This window comes from Ciconia boyciana, chromosome 23, assembly GCF_034638445.1.
Source record: "Ciconia boyciana chromosome 23, ASM3463844v1, whole genome shotgun sequence".
NCBI classification, from domain to species: Eukaryota; Metazoa; Chordata; class Aves; order Ciconiiformes; family Ciconiidae; genus Ciconia; species Ciconia boyciana.
Genome location: NC_132956.1, coordinates 2,428,301 through 2,448,574, shown reverse-complemented (window position 1 = coordinate 2,448,574; position 20,274 = coordinate 2,428,301). Strand labels below are relative to the sequence as shown.

The 20,274-nt window shown below is 49.9% G+C and overlaps 1 protein-coding gene across 1 annotated transcript; it reads right to left on the bottom strand.

Annotated features, from left to right (window-relative positions):
* Positions 1 to 10,064: 10,064 nt before the first annotated feature.
* On the bottom strand, positions 10,065 to 13,447 carry IL10 (interleukin 10). Its single transcript, XM_072845031.1, has 5 exons — positions 13,265 to 13,447; positions 11,744 to 11,806; positions 11,294 to 11,446; positions 10,500 to 10,565; positions 10,065 to 10,196 (listed from the first exon to the last, which is right to left on the bottom strand). The coding sequence occupies exons 1-5, from the start codon at positions 13,445 to 13,447 to the stop codon at positions 10,104 to 10,106; spliced, it is 558 nt and encodes a 185-aa protein (XP_072701132.1). The 3' UTR covers positions 10,065 to 10,103.
* Positions 13,448 to 20,274: the final 6,827 nt, after the last annotated feature.

The following is a 20,274-nucleotide window of genomic DNA, read 5'->3' as shown; positions in this document are numbered from 1 at the left end:
GCTGCACTCCCACAGTGTTGGCCAACCCTGGACAACCCCAGAAGGACAAACTGTCCTCAGGGCCCTGTGGATGTGTGGGACAGGAAGGCACGTTGTGCAATTGAGACCGGAGGAGTACGAAGCAGTTGTGCATCGTTGCTAGTTTGCTAGTGCCCTTAGTTTTCTAATGACGAGGATTATAATTGAGAGTAGATGTTTTTCCATGTATGGGCTGTCAGTACTTGCAAGCCTTCTCTAAATCTAATGGAAGCTACTGCAAACTTCTGTTGGCCAAGTAGGCTTTGACTTGGGTTGCATTTCTGTCCTAGGTTGGTTTGTACCCCAGGTACAGCTGATGGTAAGCTGTACAATTTAAAAAAGCAAAACTTTCCGTGAAAAATCAGATGAAGGTTGTATTTTTCTAAGAACTGGGATCAGGCGTATCAGAGGGTTGTCAGGACTTCCTGCTGCGGAGCTTGGGATGAAGCGCGCTGGCACAGCTGAACTGCTTAATGCTCAAAAATGCCAGATCAGCAAAGGACCTGTTAGCATCAGGCTTGCTTGAGCCTGGGGTTAGAGGGAATCTGCTGAGGGATTGCTAGAGCTGACTGTAAAATGACAGGCAGTGATAGCCGACAACTTAAACCCAGCTGTAAAAGTAAGGTGCCCAGGAACAAAACGTGTTTTTCACTAACAGTAGAAATTGTCCTATTAGGTTAGAACAGGCCCACAGGAATCCTGCCCTAGGCTTTTGCGGCACCTCTTCCAACCAGGAAAGGCAAAGCTGTTCCTTGCTGCTTTGAAAATCAGAGCAACTCTGGCTGACCCAGCAGCGGGAAGCTGTGAGCAGGTCACAGAGAGGGTGTGCAAGCCGTGCCGATCACAGCAGCTGGGGTCAGCATTGCAACAGATTCAGGAAATGAAGTTTCAGCTCAGGGAAAAAGAAATTTGGCATTACTGCCAGGAAAGGAACCTTGTAGTCCAGCTCCATTGTCTGGAGCAAAGAAGAATATTTTGTTGCTTCAGGGTGTGATGAAATGGTGGAGAGACCCTGCCGAGAGGCAAAAGGCAACAGATCACAGCAGGCAGAGGTGGTAAATGAGAACTGGCTGGGTTAAACCACTGAATTACCATCCTTATCCAACTGAGGATTTCTGCCTACATTGTGGGCTGGGATCTCCAGCTCCTCTTCCATCAGAAAGTCAGATTTAAGCATCCAAAGAGCTGGCATGGATGGGAACCAATGCAACAAATTCCCTTCCTTCCTCTGCATCATCATCTAATAGCCCCAGGAGTGAGTCAGTGCCTCTGTACCGTGCTCTTTCACAAATTGATAGATCGCCAGTTGGGATAGGACCCAAAAATGTCACGGGGTTTGTGCATCTCCGTGGCGTGGCATTGTCAGTCTGCTGCTTAACACTCTGCAGGCACCTTGTAAACCACTCTGGGGCCAAGTTTCAATGTCAGGAGCTGAATCCTCCCCAAAGCCTCAGGATGTATCAGGATTTAGTGCAAAGGGGAAAGCAAGCAGCCGCCGTTCCTGTTAGGTGGCTGCTTCTCCAGCCTGCCGTGGGTCTCTGTATTGCTGAGGGTAACCAGTCCTCAGTCATTGTGAAACCACTCGCATGCGGAGGAGACGCAGGCAGAAGGTGCTCGGCTCCTCGGCGGGCCGTGGGCTTGGCTGGCGGCAGAGCCCGGCACGCCGCATGGGAAAGGAGCTTCGCTGAAACCAGGCACCTTTCTCAGAAGCAGCCGTTCACTCCCAAATGTGTCCGTGGCCCCACGACCCCCCAGTCACCAGCTGCAGGTGCAACCAGGGGCATTGCTTGGCGCCGCTTACCCTGTAGCACCTTTTATTAGTTTTGTTTGTAATTCACTTTCTGTTCTAAACAGCGTCTGCGGCAGCAGCAGAAATGGTGCAATGCTTCCTCTGGGTTTGTGTGCCGGGGCTGAATCCCTTCCACCCGCCTCGAACGCGTCCCGCTGGGATGCCCATCCGCACCGGCCGCGTGCGTAACCCAGGGGATTCGGCGACGGGGAGGGTGGGGTGCAGCGGTGGGGCTGCTCGGCTCTGGTTTCGCATCGCTGTCTTGGTGCTGCACCTGGAGAGGGAGGTGGGTGGCTCCTGAAGCTCTGCACCGGAATGCTGGACCCTTACTGCTGAACAGCAACAATGGTGAAGCAGGGTGGAAATGGCCGGGTACGGGGCCTTACTGACGGTCAGTATGCTTGTTTGTTGTTAAGGGCTTTTTTGGGGGGGGTGTGTTAACCTACACTTCTTTTTTTCTATTGCCTTGCATCTTCTCATGCTGTTGGAGAGTAGATGAGTTTGTGACAGGAACCTGCAGAGCTCAGAAAAGGGCTAGGACAAACTCTGCTGCGCAGTGTTAGAGGAGAGAAGAACCGCTGATGTTGGGGCAGCTGGTGAAATCCTTCCTCCCAAATAAGCTGCCCTCAAACTTTAAAGCCTGCAGAAAACCCATGGTTGGGCTTTTGCAGGGGACAAAGTGACAGCTGAACAGTTGTTTGAATTCCTAGAGGAGCGAGGCCTGTTTCTGTATAACCTGTAGCTTTGCGGGGTTCCCACCCTGCAGCGTGCCCTGCTCTGTCCCCGGAGAGGGGTGCAGGCAGGACCAACGCTGCCAGCGCCTGCCTGCCCTCGCCGAGCGGCTCTGCCCGCTCCTTGAAAGCGAGAGCACCCGCTCAGCAGCCGCACGTGCGATCCCCGTGGGAGCCCCGCTTGCCACCCCCACCCATCCTGAGACCGAAAAGGCTCCTGGCAACGCCAAGAGCAGGGCAGCCCCCGCCGCCTCACGTGTGCCAGACCCCACGCCGAAACGTGCGTGCCCCTGCATGCCTCTTGCTATGAGACAGCCGCTGCTCCTCCACCTTACGGGTAAAGCCCGAGCACAGATGAATAGGCATCGGGCTTAGATTTCACTTGCTGAAATACTGAAAGTGGAGCCCCGGTGGGATGCTGGCCCTGGGAGATGGAGATGAGCCCTTCCCAGAAAGCGTGGCTGCAGCGAGCAGGGTGCCGGCGGCATCGCGCTCCCAGCTTTAGTAATCCCACACCCGGTATTAGTCAGGCTCTTGCCACCCAGGCGCAGCTGAGATAAGAAAGTGGCAGCCCGCGAAGCCGGAGCTGTGCTCTCTCCCCCCGCTCCCCTCGGGTAACGCGTGCGCCCAGCCGGGGCACGCTGCCCTGTTTTCACTGCTCTACCTGACCTCTTTCATGACAAAAGCCCCAATTTCAGTCACGTGCTGCTAAAATCTAGGGCGCAGAGAGGCATGAGCTGTGTGGGGCTGAGTGGTGCAGCCAGTTCAAATTAAATAACAAGCGTTAACTATAACCACAACCGAAATCAGGAAAGTTCTGAAAGCTTTTGCAATTTACAAATAGTTAAAACAGAGTTTACTTGTTTTGATTTTGCCCCTTTAGTGCTTAAGGTCCCTCGTATCACTACAAGCTGGGTCCCTGCTCCTCGTGGCACCCCGGGAGGCTGCAGGGTCCCAGAGAAGGTGCTCGTCTTGTGCCAAGCGACACAATTTTTTTTTCCTGTTACAAGAAAGAGGACAGTGGGGTTTTGTTCCTCATGCCCAGCCCGTGAGAGGAGATGGCTGTGTCTACCCTGCTGCGTTCAGGAGCCACTTCCACCGGTTCAGCTGGGATCAGCTCTCCCATCCTCCCCGTGTTGGCCAACAGGAGATGACTAAGAAGTTTAATTGCTTTCTTGACAGCAAGTACATACTGTCCAGCACCAGGGTGCTTATGGCTTTCAGGAAAGTTTCTAAAGAGAAACAAGAAAAAGCAGAAGAAGCGGCTCCTTCAGGCAGCTGATGCTCTCGCATAGCCGCTCTTGGCATGTTCTTTATTTGAAGTGAAACTTGCTTATGTACCGGGGAGCAGCTGATGCTCAGGCACTTCTGGAGTCCTCAGGAGTTTTATCCACATGCACGTGTGCTTGTGCACACATTGCAGCAATTAAACTAAAACACTTGTGAAACCGTTAACTTTTTCCCCGTGCAAACCCAGTGTCCACACTCTCTTTTCTCTGGCTGGGTGTTGCATCTTCCCATGAGCCAGGATTCTCTCCGATAGGAGGAAAAAAAAAAAAGTGGAAGAAGCGAGTGACTGCCTGCACTGCAGCACCTTGCAAGTGCCACGCTGCTGGCAGCGGGGACCGTTGCCAATGCGCCTGCTCCGGCACTCGCTGGCAGTGATTCATCTGCTGCGGCTCAGCAGATGATAAGATGATTTTCATGATGAAAATCCCTGCCTGTGTGGCACCGCAGTTAGGCAAGCCTGGACTTCACCGGCCGCAGTGGGTTGTCCCCATCCACTGGTCCTGTGCCACGGAGCCCACCTGGGGCTCGCTGCCCCGCACCGGGCTGCCGGAAACCTGCAACTTCAACCACAGACGGAGCTTCTGTTGAGAGAGCACCGACTGGACTTTCTAAAGAGAAAAGTGAAAATCAAGCGGTGGTTCTCGGGGTTACTGTCTGAAGGCAGCAGCACCAGGGGCGCTGACTGATGGGGCGTGCTGGGAGGCAGAAATGGGATTTTTATGTAGTGTTGGCTGCGTTATAATGGGCTGGATTGGCCACGCCGTTTCTGGTGGGTTTGTTTCTGGCCTGACGGTGATGCTCTGCTCTTCAAGAGTAGTGCAACTGCCCCTTGGGAACTGAAGGTCTGATAAACCTCCTCCTCCTCTGTACTTAGACCAAATCTCTAATTCCTTTCCTCTAGGGTTTAATATTTAAACATCTTTTTTTTTTTTTTTTTCTTTTGACCCAAAAAGTGGCTTAGCCACATGCAGCCTGCACCAGATGGAAATCTTTGCGGCGCTAGCATCGCCCGGTCGAGATGCAGCGTTTGGCCCGGTGAGAAGCTCAGCCTTGCTTGGGCAGGCAGGAGCGGCCGAGGCTGAGTGACTCAGGCTCCCAAGTCCCAGGGCTGCTGCTCAGGCAGTGGGCTGACCTCTCAGGAAGAAGATACGCAGCAAGGAAACCATTTGCTTCTGTGGGATAAAAAAAACCCAGAAAACCACCATCTCTGATCTGTGTGACAGGCTTGTGCTGTTACTGTAACACCCAGACCGACACTGAGATGGGCAAGAACTGCATCAGCACTAAGCGATGGGGGATCATGCACTGCACCTGTGCATGCAGCCTCCCATTGCAGCAGCTCTCGGGGCTGCATGAGAAGCAGAAGGCTGCGCACAGAAGAGGCGTGCAGGGGAGCGTTGTCCCATTTTGTTTTGCAGAGGGGATGCTGCTCCCGGGGTCTCATCCTGTGGCTCGCACGGCCCGGTGGGATCCAGCACAGCAGAGGCAGGGCTGAGCCCCAGCCCAGTGCTCCGGCTCTCCCCCCGGCTCTCCCCCCGGCTCTCCCCCCAGCTCTCCCCCCAGCTCATCTTGCCCGCTGCTGCTTCAGCCAGCTTTGAGGGCGTGCGCAGAGCTCACGCTGCAACGGCATCACGTTGCTGTAGTAAAAGACTTTGTTTGTTTCTTTTCTTTTTTTTAACCCCCAAACGCTGATGGTTTTGGCACGCCTTAGTCAATATTGGGACCCAAGGGGGTCCGCAGAGCTGCTGCCCACACCCTACACCTGCAGCGGGCATCAGGTCAGGGCGCAGCCTGGTGAGACACTGCGGGCAGGGAGCTGGGTGATGCTGGTGCTGGGATTCTGGTTTGAGGTAGGTGTCGTGAGTCGCATGGATGACCCATAACAGTGCCTTGGGTGTCTCAGCTCTGCGGGCTGCCCTTTGGGTTTTTTTTTTTTTTTTTCCCCGTTTATTTAAGCAGTGTGTCCTGACAGGGAGGGACTGTTGTGGCCAGGGCTGGCCTGGCAATGGGAAAAAGGCTGCTTGAGGACATGGCCAGAAATGAATCATGGCCATTGCTCCTTTGCTGGAAATGTCATTTCCCCATGGTAGATGCTGCCTTTGCTTGCCCAGATGGCTTCTGCTGGGATTTCCAGAGCACCCTTCCTAAAACTTCTTGGAGATGATACATATGTTTAGTCAGACGTGTGTTTGCGTGCTTTTGCCCGCCAGAGCTGCGTCATGATGCAAATATCCCCGTGTTTTGGTGACAAATGGCACAGACTCCTTTGCACATGCCTTGCACGGCGACCTAGCGCTAAATGTCCCCTGGCTCTTGTTTCGCTCTCCCCCCAGTGAACCCGTGCCCCTGGCTGGGGGCCTTTCCGCAGACCCTCCAGCTTCCCAACTCAGTTTTGGAGGAGCGGAGCTGCATCTCCCCGCCGTGCCAGCTCCTGTCCCGCGCCGATGCCCCCGCGAGCAGGCAGCCGTCCCGTCCAGATTGCTGACTTGCTCTGCCTCCGTTTTCTACTGAATCAAATGACTCCTGTAGCATCAGGTAACTGGAAACCTTCATTCTCCGTACAGCAAGAGGCATCCCATCTGCTTCCTTCCTGTGGTTACTTTAACAGAGTGACTGATCTTTACTGAAAAACTCACCACAGCTGAGCTGACATTGCCCTTTTCTTGGTGCAGGGCACAGCCCAGGCACTGGTTTTGCTCACGAGGGTCCTTGGGTTCCTGCCTCGAGCTGGTGACATGGGCTCCGAGAGCTGTTTCCTGCCTCCCCATGGAAAAAAAGTTACATAAAAGGGATGAAAATAGGTGCAGAGGGGTCAGGGGAGCATGCGGATCAGATCTGCCTGGGGCGAAGCTTCAAGCAGTGCTCACAAGTGTGGGCTTTGCTAAGAACACAAATAATCTCACGGGCAAATTCAGCAATTCCACTGACCGACGCCAGACTGAAGTCTGGGCAGAAACAGACTTAGAAATTGTCATTAACTGAAAATATTTTTGTTTCTAATGCATTGAGGAAAGAAACCCCAGCTGCCAATAAACACCCGGAGTCTGCTGGACTTGCAAGGAAAGGGGTAAGAGTGGTGAAAACTGAAGAGGCTCAAAAGTGAGAGAGAAATGTGGCCAGGCGGGTGCCTGCCAGCAGCCGCCCTGGGCTGTGGGTGTGAGCTGGAGTCTGGAAATGGTTGAATTCTGGGTTTATTATAGAATCATAGAATGCTTTGGACTGGAAGGGACCTTTACAGGTCATCTAGTCCAACCCCCCTGCAAGAGCAGGGACATCTTTAACTAGATCAGGGTGCTCAGAGCCCCGTCCAACCTCACCTTGAATGTTTCCAGGGATGAGGCCTCCACTACCTCTCTGGGCAACCTGTTCCAGTGCCTCACCACCCTCATTGTAAAAAATTTCTTTCTTAAATCCAGTCTAAATCTGCCCTCCCTTGGTTTAAAACCATTGCTCCTTGTCCTGTCACAACAGGCCTTGCTAAAAAGTCTGTCCCCGTCTTTCCTATAGGCCCCCTTTAAGTCCTGGCAGGCTGCTAGAAGGTCTCCCCGCAGCCTTCTCTTCTCCAGGCTGAAGAATCCCAACTCTCAGCCTGTCCTCATAGGAGAGGGGCTCCAGCCCGCGGCTCATTTTCGTGGCCTCCTCTGGACCCGCTCCAACAGCTCCATGTCCTTCTTGTGCTGAGGGCTCCAGAGCTGGATGCGGTGCTCCAGGTGAGGTCTCACCAGAGCGGAGTAGAGGGGCAGAATCCCCTGTTATTAGTAACCAACCAAAATCACCAATTATTACTAACAGAGCTTTAAATTCCTGTGTGCACGCCTGCTCGGTTTTGTTCGGGATTCAACTGCTGTGCATACGGATCCACGTGCATAGATACATGATCCCCAGCCCGAGGTAAAGCAAGCAGTTCTGTTGTTAATTTATATTAGTCGTAGTTTTTAGCTAGTATCTACTATCTGATCTAGGATCAAGGCCTCATCCTGACTGAGAACAAACGTGAAGTTAAAAACAACTCAGCAGAAAAACGGAGGCAGCAGTGCTATCTCCTGTAAATCAGGGGGAGGCGCAGGGATGTTAAAGCCCTGGTGATCATCGGTGACATTCAGGCACGTAACCAGTTCTTTAACTGGAAATGCTGCTCTGAAAAGGGCAATGGCTGAAATACTTGCTAGAGTTAGAGGCTGGAGTGACGCAGGGAGTACCTTGGGGCCAGCGTTTCTCTACTGTAAGAAATCACTGGCAGGTATTTTGTTCCAGCAGATGTTGTCAGAAATTTCAATTTAAATGTGAGGACCTCAGGTCTTCTCACTTCCCTGGCCATTAATGCATGCAAGGCATCCTTGGTGGTCCTCCTCGCCTGGAGCCGTGCCCGCTGGGCTCTTCCCCAGCACAGTGACTACTGGGCACAGCATCTATGCACTGCTGCTGATTTACAGCCCTGTTAACAGCTTGGAAGAACAGAACAGAGGCTTCATTCATTAGGAGGTCTTTATTAGCAAAAATAAAAGGTTTCTTTTCATACAGATAAACATGCAAAAGTTCACGCAGTGACAGAAGCCGTGGCCAAGGCACGGTGCCCTCGCCAGCACGACCCCCCGGGAATGGAGCCGCTGATGCTCTTGGCTCTCGCCATGGCTCCGGAACCGTCCTCGCTTCTCCTACAACACTGAAGTCAAGGCGTTTGGTGGAAAAACGAGCACAGAGTTGGCTCAACAGGAGCTTAATGTGCCCTGGTAAGAAGCTTAAGCTAAGTTTTACAGTGTTTGGCTCCCACGCTGCCCTTGAGCCGATGCCACCCGATTGATTTCAGCGGAAGGAGCGACCCACGGAGCAGCATTCCTGCTTTGGGGCTGCCCTTGCTCTGGGATAACCAGTTCCCGTGCAGGCAGGCTGCCAGCCGGAATGCTGTTCTGTCGCCATAAATGTACAAACAGAATAAATCAAATATAAATAGCCTCTCTTCAGCGGTAACTTACAAAGCCAACAGCGAACTGACTGTGTTTCACCATTCAGGTGCCCTAATACTTCTAAATATTAGAAGCAAATACCTCTGGGTTACGGCCTTTTCCTCTGGCTCAGCGTCCTGTAGCACTTACGGGGGCACGCAGGAGACTGGGGCAAGGAGGAAGGGGAGCCCTGAAATCAGCAGCTCTCGGGGGCACCGAAGCCGCTCTCGCTGCAGCCTTCCCCTGCAGCACTCGGGCGCTGCGGCTCCTCGGATTACGAACAACACAAACCCGAATATTGTCAGTGCTGCGTGCAGCTTTATGAATTTGAATGCAAATTACCCAAGCCACCTTAAAATGGTGGTTAATTAAATATCCTGTAACTTCTAAAAGAAAAAAAAAACAACACCAAAACAACTAAACAGCGAGTAAAACCCAATCAAAGACTGGAAAATAGTAAGATTAACTTTCGGAAGTGCTGAGTGGCCGACCCAGCAGCTCTGGAAGTCCATCGTTAAAAACATTTAAGTCAAGTTCTATTAGAACCAAACATTTCATTCCTACTTTTTCTTTAAACCTGAACTAATATATAGGCTGAAGTCTAGAGGTGGAGTTAACTGATCTATTGCTGTGGCGTGATCGCATGCTGTTCATGGGAGCACAGCTCTTCCTCCTCCTCCTCCACGTTGCTTTCCATGCACAGAAGAAAAAAAAAAATGCCCTTGGTTACATTTACGGTTATTTTGCTCAGTGCAAGGCCATGGAATAATTTTGAATATTTCAGTGCCTAATTCCAACTGCAGAAGCAGAGACAGTGATATGGTTATGCAGAAAAACATTTGATTGCATAAATAAATAGAGGGATAGAACAGGAGGAGAGTGCTCATTTGCTTAAAATTAAACTTTGCTGAACTCAGAGCTGGAATTGCTCCTGATCAGGCGACCATGCTCAGTGAAACGGCACTCAGGATAAACTCTGCTCGTTGTCTGCTCCCCAGAATGCTGCTCTGGGTGTTTTGAAGCTATGAATAAAATAGCACTATCATGAACAGTATTAAAATATTGAACAATAAATAGTATTTTACAAGGTCATCACACTTTTCTTCAAAACATATTGTAAACATAAACACTGAGGTATTATAAGTAATAAATATTAAATTCGGTTGTTAAAAAAATAACTTTTAAATACAATACTAAACTTGAAGTTATGGACCTGTAATTCTTGACTTGAACCCTAAGATAACTTAATCTCTCGTGTGCTGTTGCAGCCTAAAGTGATTTCTGAAAAAAATAGCAGGAGTTTGTGCGAAAGATGCAGACCCATGGGCGTTTTCACTTCTTTCTCTTCATCAGCAAGTACTCTTCAATGTAGTTGATGAAAATGTCAAACTCTCCCATGGCCTTATAGATTCCATTCTCGTTCATCTGCGGGTGAAAGCCAAGTCCGTTTAAGTCTGAATGTGACGGTATACGTGATGCACAGTCGCTAGACATATTCTCCTTCCACCGACATCTCCAGCTTCCCTGCCCCACCCCTCGGGGGAACCCGCCGGCTGCTCCTTCAAACATCACTCTCTGGATTTCTCTGCCTTAGGTATTCATATAATTAAAGACTTTTTTGGATTCTGTTCTCTGTCCTAAGTCGAAGCCGGCAGTAAAATCTACTGCCTCGCCCAGGGTGGCGGGTTCCTCCCAACCTCAGTGCAGCCACGCGAGCGGGGACCTTACCTTATCAAACGTCTCCTTAATGTGCTTTATGGTTTTGCTCCTCTTCTCGCACGTGAAGAATCTGTGCTGCAAAGGGCCAAGAACAACGGCTTCAACCACACGGGTTTCCTTCCCGGGGTGTGCGGCAGCGGCTCTCCCCTCCTCCTGCCTCTCGTCACTGCCGCCCCACCAGTCTCTACCTTCTCCGGTCTCTACCGGTCTCTACCGGTCTCTACGGCCGCTTTGCACCGTACACTGATGAGATGAGCACGGCACGACCCTGGCATGGACCCCCAGCCCTTTCCCAGCCCCGTGCCCATTGCCACCGGCCCCAGGGCTGGGTGAGGGCAGCCCCGCGGTGCTCTCTGCCTGGGGCAGGGTTCACCCTGTCTGACTCAGCCTGTGGCAAGTGATGGGGTCACGGCCACACCAGGCACGGTTTCGGGAGGCATCGTTGCAGAGCCACGCTGCTCCGGCGCCCAGGTAAGGGACAGACCCCCCCTCCCCTTCTCTTCAGCCAGACTCTGTTGAGTGGGGCTGGCTGCAAATAAATGGTGCTCCTGAGCAGAGCCTCTGAATCATCATTATTTAACTGATGAAAACCTGTAGAGCGGGGGAACCCCATGCTTACGGGGTCTGCCAGCCCCTGCCTGCCCAGAGCCCTGTTCTGCTGCACCATCCCAACACCCGTGGTCCTGCCCCCTGCTCCTGGGGAGACCCAGCACCCGTTCCCCACCCTGCTGCTGGTCCGGGACTGGCCCTGCCTCACCGGAGCACTGATTTCATCCCCCCTCGTGACGCTGAGCCCCACTCACACAGCGCCTCATGGTTTCCCTCAGGCTCAGCAGCAGGTTGCCCAGGTCGCCCATGCTCTGCTGGTGGTCTGTGCTGGTCCTCATGGCGCTGGGCAGGACCTGCTCTGTGTAGAACCGCATCATCTCCGACACCGACTGGCAGCCGAAGGTCCCCTGGGGTGAGAGGAGGTAACCGCGTTGGGGCTGGCCACCAGCACCCACGTGTGTGGGTGTTTTTAAAAATCAAAGTCACGGTGGTGGTCAGAGCGCTCGCAGCATGTTAGCACCGCTCGCTGCGGCTGCGAAGTGGGGGAAACCATGTGTCAGCCCTGCCGCGGACACACGCGTTACTGCTTGGCTGGAGCACTGTCCTTGTCTGACACTGAAAATGCCCCAATTTACAATCTGCTTCCTTTCTTACAAAACATTGGCCGAAGGATAAGGGACTTGGATAAGAATTATAATTCTTACCTTGAATTCATCCAGCAGTTCGGAGCTGAGCAACTGGATGCTGAGTTCGTCATCTTTTGATTGCTGTGGAACGATGCAATGGAAACATGAGCTTTACTTAGAGAGGCAGTCAATGCTATTTTTCCCTTTGTCCTCCCGAATGATCGTTTTCCTTGTTTGTGTTTGTGGTCTCACTGAAGCGAAGGCAAAGAGCACCCAGCGCACTTGTGTGCATAGCACAGTACCACCAGCTAGAGGAGTCACCCTTGGTCTATAACCTTGGTCTATAACCTTGGTCTATAACCTTACAGTGCAACTACCGTTAGGTCAAGACAGCAAGATGATGAAATCACAAACTTCAGCACCATCGATTTCGTTAATGTGAAACTCCTCCCACCGCTGCCAGCGCTGCTCTCTTGCTTCAGCTGCAGAGGGTGTTTATGTAAGAGGGCTGATGCAGATCGCACCGCTCTTCAGATGGGCGTCGAAGTTCTGGCAGCCCCTGGAAGCGAGGTATCTGCCCCAGCCTGTCTGCCCGTGGGCTTGCCAGGGCAGGAGGCTTTCATCCCCCCGTTTTTGTTATCTCTGTAAGTCTCCAGTCAACGGGAAGAGGGATCTGCAGAGGGATCTGCGGTGCCTCCGTTGCACCATCAGCTCTGGAAGAGCAGAGGGCTGCAGTGGGGTGGGCTGGCACCAGCCAAAGCATCACCCCATGGCACCAAGGGACCAAAGCTTTCCTGAGAGGTTCAATATATTCCTTCCCAACATTAACTGGGAGATTTGCAGCAAGCTTTAGATCTAAAGTTTTGACTGTGTTCCTTTGATAATAAAAACAAGCCATGACATTAGCCTGAGATATAATCTGGAGAATGATCTTGTTTTATTGCTAAAACACACTGACATCAACTAAAATAGCGACACAGACGTGACCGACCATCCCTATCAGTACTGATGCAATGACAAAGGATCTCAGTGTATCTCGTGCTGCTTTCTCAGCAACCCTGAGGCTCCTGTTAGCTGTACTCCAAAGCAGTGACCTTGTACAGGCACCATAGCAAGCACTAGTTACTGTAGCATTTCTCCAGTCATGAAATACCATGTTCAGGCTTTTGTGGTTCTTTCAAAGAAAAAGTCTGCAGCAAAACATTTCCCTTTTCATCTAGTGTTGACTTCAGCGAGGCTGGACCTCATTGCCCTGAAGAAGGGACTATTTCCTTCCTATTAATTCAGTGAATAATTTGCTCTGCAACATTTAGGAGGAAATCTGGCCATTAAGGTTCACAAAGATTCATTATGAAATCTCTTGAGTTCATTGTAACTAAAACTAGGAAGAAAACCCTTGTGTGTTGTCTCTCAGTGAGCAATGAAATTGAACTTCTCGTGCTCACCCCCGTCAGCCCATAACACAATACACCACCAAATAATTTCTGCCAGGAGGAAGCTGTCTTCCCCCGTATCCAAATCACTGAACTTTGCAAAAAAAAAAAAAAAAAAAAAAGAAGCAAAACGAGAAGAAGGAGAGACTAGCAGGGTTATACTTACAAAATAATCCTTAATTTCCTCAAACTTGATCCTCAGCTCTTTGAGCTTTGCAGGCAGGAGATCCGAGAAGTGGAGGCAGCTGGGCTCGGCAGGCAAGCACCTGGCAGGCAGAGCGATGGCAGCCAGGAGCAGCAAGACCAGGGCTGAGCAGGTTTGCGTGCTGTGAAAATGAGCTGCTTGCATCTTGGTCCAGCTCTCGGTTGAATTTCACAGGAGGATATAAAGCAGATCTGCAGCCTTCACCTTGATGGAGCCCCTAATTTATACTCTCAAAACATCGCTCAATTTCCTCTCCCCATTTCCTGGCGAGCAATATTGGGGTTTTAAGTCATTCATTAAAACCAAATGTCACTTGGGTTTCCCGTCAACTTGGGTTTCCTGTTCTCTTGACCCCCCTCCTCTCCTCACACCCCATCAAATCTTTTGTGCTTAGACTCTGCATTTTTTTTTCATTGCTTGCTTCTTGTAAATTTGAATGTGGCTAAAGAGGAAAGCTTCAGATATAATGCGAAGAAGAAAAGGTGCTGTGTGAGGTTACTTCTGCATTCTCACAGTTACTTTTTATTTTTAGATGAATGCCCTATTGTTAGGGGAAAAAAGTGTTTCTATTTTTAAACCTCTGTATCAAACCTGCAGTTAGGATCCCCAGCACCATGCATGATTCAGCAGCATTGCTTTTAATAAACCTGCACAAATACACTGTCACCTCCTTTGGTATTCTAATGCTATCCTGCAAATATATATAATAATCTTAAATCTTAATTTTTAATTGTTTTTTTTCCCCAGTTAACGCATATATCTGCTGATGTCGATGTGAATTTTCACTGCCTTCAGCAAGCTCAAAGACTATGCTCCCAAACTTCAGCTGACGGCGTGTCTAAGCGCTCAGGGGATTAGTTCTGGGATGTGCTGGGATGCGGTGGAGGAGCCCAGCCCGGCTGGGAAGCGTTGTGGCTCAGGTTCCGCAGGGCTTGTGCGTGGCTGCCTGGCTGCCTACCCCCAGCAGCTGGGTGGGAGCAGGGATTGTGCCACGGGAGCCACCATTTTAACACCGGTGGGTGGTGTTAAAATGTATAAGCAGGTCAGGAATATCCGTGTTTCTGGCTCTTTAATCCTGTTTCGTTTCCTAGAAATGGACACTAACCCCATCCAAGCGACCTAGTGCTGGCTCTACGAACTGGGTGTGTTGTGTTAACTGAGACTTATTGTCCCAGCTCTGATAAAATTACCATTTCAGAGCTGAAGATAATTCCTCTGATATCTCTTGTTTTCCGCTTTCCTCTCTTTCCTGCTCTCTTTCTGTGGATATATTTGTTACACCCCCCCCCCCCTCCCTGCTTCCTTGTGATAAAGCTTTCACCGATGAATTTGGGAATCCGTTATCCAAGAAAGAGAAAGTGAAGATGAATTTGGCCTTTCTGAAATCAGAGGGTTTTCTTTGAAAGCTCCCGTGTTATTTTGAACTAGTGCGTTCTTCCCAGACTGCCTCCAATACATTGCTTTGGCCAAATCACTTCAATTCTCATTTCCTTCACTGCATTGAACCTCTTTTAAGTTGAATTTACAGACCTCTGTGAAGGAACTTGTTGCAAAAAAATGCTGGGAAAAGGCAAAGTATTCTTTGTCACCTGTTGTGGTTTAGCCCCCGTTGGCAATTGAGCCCCACGCAGCCGCTCGCTCACACTCCTCCCTGGTGGGATGGGGGAGAGAATCGGAAGAGCAAAAGTAAGAAAATTCGTGGGTTGAGATAAGAACAGTTTAATAATTGGGGAAAAAAAATAAATAATAAATTGTAATGAAAAGGAAAACAACAAGAGAGCAAGAGAGTAAGAAAACCCAGGAAAAACCAACTGATACAACCGCTCACCACCCGCCGACCAATGCCCAGCCCGTCCCCGAGCAGCGATCGCTGTCCCCGGCCAACTCCCCCAGTTTCTATACTGGGCATGACGCCGTATGGGATGGAATAGCCCTTTGGGCAGTTGGATCAACTGTCCTGGCTGTGCCCCCTCCCAGCTTCTTGTGCGCCCGGCAGAGCACGGGAAGGCAAAAAGTCCTTGACCAGTGTAAACACCGCTTGGCAACAGCCAAACCGTCAGGGTGTTATCACATTATTCTCGTACTAAATCCCAAACACAGCACTATGCCAGCTACTAGGAAGAAAATTAACTTTATCCCAGCCCAAACCAGGATATTACCATATATTTAGATTTTTTAAAAATTTTATTTTTAGGAGCAAAAGAGAGGAATGTTTGGTGTGCGTATGTATGAGTAAGAGTAAAGGGGATGAAACGTTAGTAATTGAAGGTGTTGAGGCAGAGACAATGTGGGATTTTGTGTTCTTATTTGTTTTCCTTTTGTAGTTGATGTTGCCTCTTCCAGGGGAGATGAGGAAGCCTGCTCCTGGTGAATCACTGCAGGCACCCTAGTTCATCTGAATCACAGCGTGTGTCATGTTATTTGGTGACCCATTTTTCTTCCCCTGCTCTAACGCAGCCATGCGGTTTCTTCCCTTGACCGCCAGCAGAAGCTATGAGGAAGGAGAAGAGCGAGCAGCAGCAGATGGCTCTGACAAAACCGCGTAATTTTAAATTCAACCCATTTCCACGGGTAGGAGCCCACCTTTCTCTGCTTTCCCCCTTGGCTCCCACCCTGGGATATATTTTTGCTTATTTTGGATTAACTCAAATCTGCCACAGGTCAATACAGCTTCACTGCCAAGACCTAGATGGCTGCTTAAGTTTCATCAGGGCATTGAAACTGATGTGGTAAAGGCAGTGGGTGCGATGCTGTCAGGAGGCAGTGCCCCCAAGCAGGTCCGCGGGCAGCCTGGCCCTGGACCAAAGCCCGGAGCTAAACCTGTTCCCTTTGGTGAAGGATGCAGCCCTAGGTATTTCTCTGCAAATTGGGTCCCCTGTGGTGGAGGGGTCACTCTCAGCCTCAGCTGTAGGTTTAGGTGCTGGTATTTTTGTGGGATGCAAAGCAAAAGGTCTTTGGGAACCTCCCCCGCCATCAGCGGGAGCCGGAGCAGCAGCAGCATGGCGCCGGGAGCCCTTCTTCCTTCCTGCCGAGGAGCTGAGCGCTCGTTTCCAAACTTCTCTTATTTTGAGCAACCTGTGGGTCTCCATGAAGTCATTGCAGTTTGACACCCAGCGCGTGCAGAGACGTTTGCAGTCTTGTGCAATTCCCTCCTCCTTGTTTTGGAACCTGGTTTGTATTTTTTTTTGGTACGAGCGTAAGCCAGATGTGTCCATTCCACAAAGGAAACTCTGGCCTGCGCGCGGATGGTACTTGGCTGTGTTTACCTGTATTTCCTTTGCCGTGTCAGAGATCTTGACGGTGCAGTTTCGTTCTGACTCACTTTTGCTTACTGCTGTGGAAATGCATTGACTCTGCAGTACTATGAAGTGATTGCATGAATGAATAAAGCACCTTTTCCTAAAGAGTGTCCAGGGGACGTGGGCGTACTTCTAAACCTTTAGGAAACAGCTTTCATGTTTGCCGAGAAGATAATTTCAGGAAGGAAAGTGTGTTACTCAAAAGCCGTTCATACACTTTTACCCCACCTCCCACAAACTTCTAAGAGCTGCATGTTCACAAGAAACTCAGCAGGACAGCAGAATTGCATCTGTTTTAAGAGGCATTTAGGCACACGGTGTTCCCCCGCAGCATGGCATGCAGAAAGGTCTGTCCTGGACGTGGTCCTGGGCAACCTGCATTGGCTGACCCGGCACAGGCAGGGCTTGGGCTCGGTGGTCTGCATCTCACGCTTCTTATTCAAGCGGTTGCCTATGTGTGTAGCTTTTCTTATGTTGGCAAGCTTTTATGTGGGCAAGTTTTTACTTTTTTTTGCCTTCTTGATCGCTGTCATTGCTTTCGGACAAAGGAACATTGTGTATTTTATGCACTATCTATTCTAGATATAGCTTGGAGGATCCCCTAGATTTCCAGGCTAGCATAATGGTGTGCTGCTCTCTTTCCTTCTCAAAATTTCCCCGTTTCTCATCCCTTCAGATTCAGGAGATCTGCTGTCAGTGACGCTCTGGGGGAAGCAGAGACTTGCTGGCCTTTTATTCATCTTGTGTGAAGAGCAGTTTTGAAGCAATGGCATTTGCTCTCTCAGCAGCCCCATCACTGATGACTAACAGTTCCTGATGGGTGAAGCATAAAGTGGACTCCTTTTTTTTTTTTTTTTTTTCTTTCAATAATTTTTTGCGCTGGCGAGACATGACGTCGGATTTTTCACTTCTGGAAACCTGCTTTCTAGCACCCTTGTCGGAACTTGCAATGTGATGTGACTCATATCGACCTCAACAGGTAAATCCCAAATTACTCTTTGGAAATTTACCCAATGTCATTGTTTTGTCTTGTAACATCTCAGTGTCCAGGAATAGGTTATTAATCATGAATAGAAGACGTTATTATGACCTCTAATGTGACTTCTAATGTGACATAGAGAGAGCCTTACATAAGAAGGTCTTAGCAGGTCCAGAACTTCCATTTGATCTAAATCAAGCTGGAATTGTCACCTAAAAGCATCACATAACGGAGACTTCCTCCCAGCTGTAGATTCAGAATCACCAAAGTGATTAACTTAACTGAGAAATATTTGCACTTTTTTAATTGCATACATAAAACTCCCAATATGTGGAAATCTGCTGCAGCCTGTAAAGCAGATAGAAAATAACATCCCTGTTTAATATCCTGCCCAGGGATTTCAGGGTGCCCTCTGCCAACCTAGAAGAGCGAGCCGTGCTTTTTTCCCCAGGTTGCATGTACTTTGCCATTTTAAGCCCCTCTGCGAGGGGCGTGCGGAGTCGTGGGCGAGGCCGGTGCTGCTGCAATACCCTCTTGTTGCTGGGTCTTCTGACAAGCCCATTGACGCGGCATCAGGCCATCTGCCAGGCGAATGATGCTGCCCTGTCCATGTGAGGCTACTTCCCGCTCCGTAGGGCAGCAAACAGAGGTGTTATAACCTTCCTTCTCTTTTCTTTTTTCCTGAACAAAGTTGTTGGTGGGGATTTTCCGATGCTCACAGCAATGTCCTGTTTGCGTCCTTATAGAAACCGATGAGATCTCGGCACTGGCATTTTGGGGAGCGGGGAGCGTGCTCCAAGCGAGCGGGGAAGATGAACGAGGCTTTCTCAGAAGAACGCGGTATGTTTGCAGGTAAGCCAAGAAGGTAGAAGTATGCAAAATTGGTCAAATATATGGTCCATCTTGACTTACTCAAATATCTCTTGCACTACCCTTTTTTTTGAGCATCCTGCAGAGGCAATTTTGAGCAACTCCTGTATTGAACAGGTCATCTCACAAGTACTGTTTTGATGAGTTTCTTTTTTCTAGTTTTGGTATTACTGGGGTGGGTGGATCTTCTGGAGAATATTGTCTTTGTCATGATTTAGCAACAACCAATAATACAAATACAAACTATTTGTAGTAATGAGTGGTCATAGGACAGAAACTAGTTATCATCGTTTGAGAAATCAGATAAAGCAAATCAGCCGCTCTAAAGCGTGACGTGCCCATTGGGGTGAATTACAGAGGCAACTTCACTCACTTTCCACAACAGCATCGGGCCCTCAGCCTGAAGCCAAACATCAGGCTGGGTCACTCATGCAGTGGAGTTTTGGGGTGATTTTTTTGCACGGTGCAGAGAAGCTCACGCTGCGGGTTGAGAAATCCCGGGTTTTCTCTTCCACTCCCCAGCACGCAGATAAGCACGTGCCGCGGGCAGCGATGCCGCACGTGGCAGCACATGACGGCGGGTCGTCCCTGCTGCCACGAGGGATGCTGCAGCATCCCCGGTGCTGCCAGGGGATTTCCCACGTGCCCCCGCTGCGGCTTTCCACTCCAAAATCGTGAGTGTGATAACGCCACGGCCCCTGGGACTCCCCTGCAAGCTGTTCTGTAAGGCTGAAGCCCGGGCTCTGAGCCGGTGTGTCACTCAACCAAGAAAGAAGCAGTGATGGCCCTGCAAGGCTGTATTCAAATCTGACATTTCGGAGGCCCCTCTGAGAAGCCAGGGCAAAGGGAACAAGTTTCATGATGCGGATTCCCAGAATAATCAGCCTGAAGGCTGCTGCTGACACTGTTGCCCTTTCAGAGACAAATGCAATAAAATAGAATTGCTAGAAGGGTTGTTTTCCCATTTATTTTAACTTGAGGAATTGCTAATTAACAGCCTCAGCACAGGGTGCACATCCGGCTGTGCCACAGGTAAGGGGAGGAAGAATCATCTTAGCTTGACCTCGCCTATGTGAGCAGAGATTTTTTTGGTTAAAAAATGATCCATCAGATGTGCTTTTCAGAGGGTTTTAAATACTTTGTTTATAACTTTCTGCCTCCTGTGTTCAGATCCCCCTTCTGTTTTCTCTTTTTTTTTTTATAGAGAGAGCAGGTGATACAACCTGGCTGTTTCTCCTGCGAGGGTATCTTAATTACAGAGACCCAAAGAAAAAATGAACTTGACTTATGAAAGCAGTAGAGTTCAGCAATTGAAAAGCTATTACTGAAATGGCATTGCTCCCAGGGGTATGACCTGCTTCCCTTTGTGGGAGCTGGGGTGCCTGCTCCACTTCTGCTCAGCACTGGTCTCGTTGCGCTTCTTAGGCAATTTGCCCAGGATTTGTCTTTTTGTGGAAGTCTGAGGAAGGTTACTTCAGCAACAGGATCAGGCACTCATGTCCCCTTTTTGGTTATTGCTTTCCATGTAGCTTCTGAGGGCTGTAACTAGGAAGTAGAAGACGAATCTGAATGGTGGAAAACCCCTCTCACTGAAAATGGCGTTTAAAAAAAAGAAGGAAAAGAAAAAAAGAAGAAGAAGAAGAAAAAGATCTGAAGCAAACTTCCTCTGCTCGCTGTCTCCTGCCTGTCGGGAAAGGAGAGATCGGTAGTTCATCACCCGCTCCCTGGCAGAGGCTGGCAGCGTGTTTGCTGAAAATATAAAGTCCAATGTAAGAGCCACAACCCTTGCAATACCCCGATTTATATTTATGGCTAAAAGGGGT

Excerpts from the sequence above, each read along its gene's own strand:
- IL10 (XM_072845031.1), bottom strand. The coding sequence starts at position 13,447 with ATGCAAGCAGCTCATTTTCACAGCACGCAAACCTGCTCAGCCCTGGTC. Across the intron at positions 10,566-11,293 it reads GGGAAACCATGAGGCGCTGT|CACAGATTCTTCACGTGCGA; the intron begins GTGAGTGGGGCT and ends GGCCCTTTGCAG. Across the intron at positions 10,197-10,499 it reads TTAAGGAGACGTTTGATAAG|ATGAACGAGAATGGAATCTA; the intron begins GTAAGGTCCCCG and ends TTTCACCCGCAG.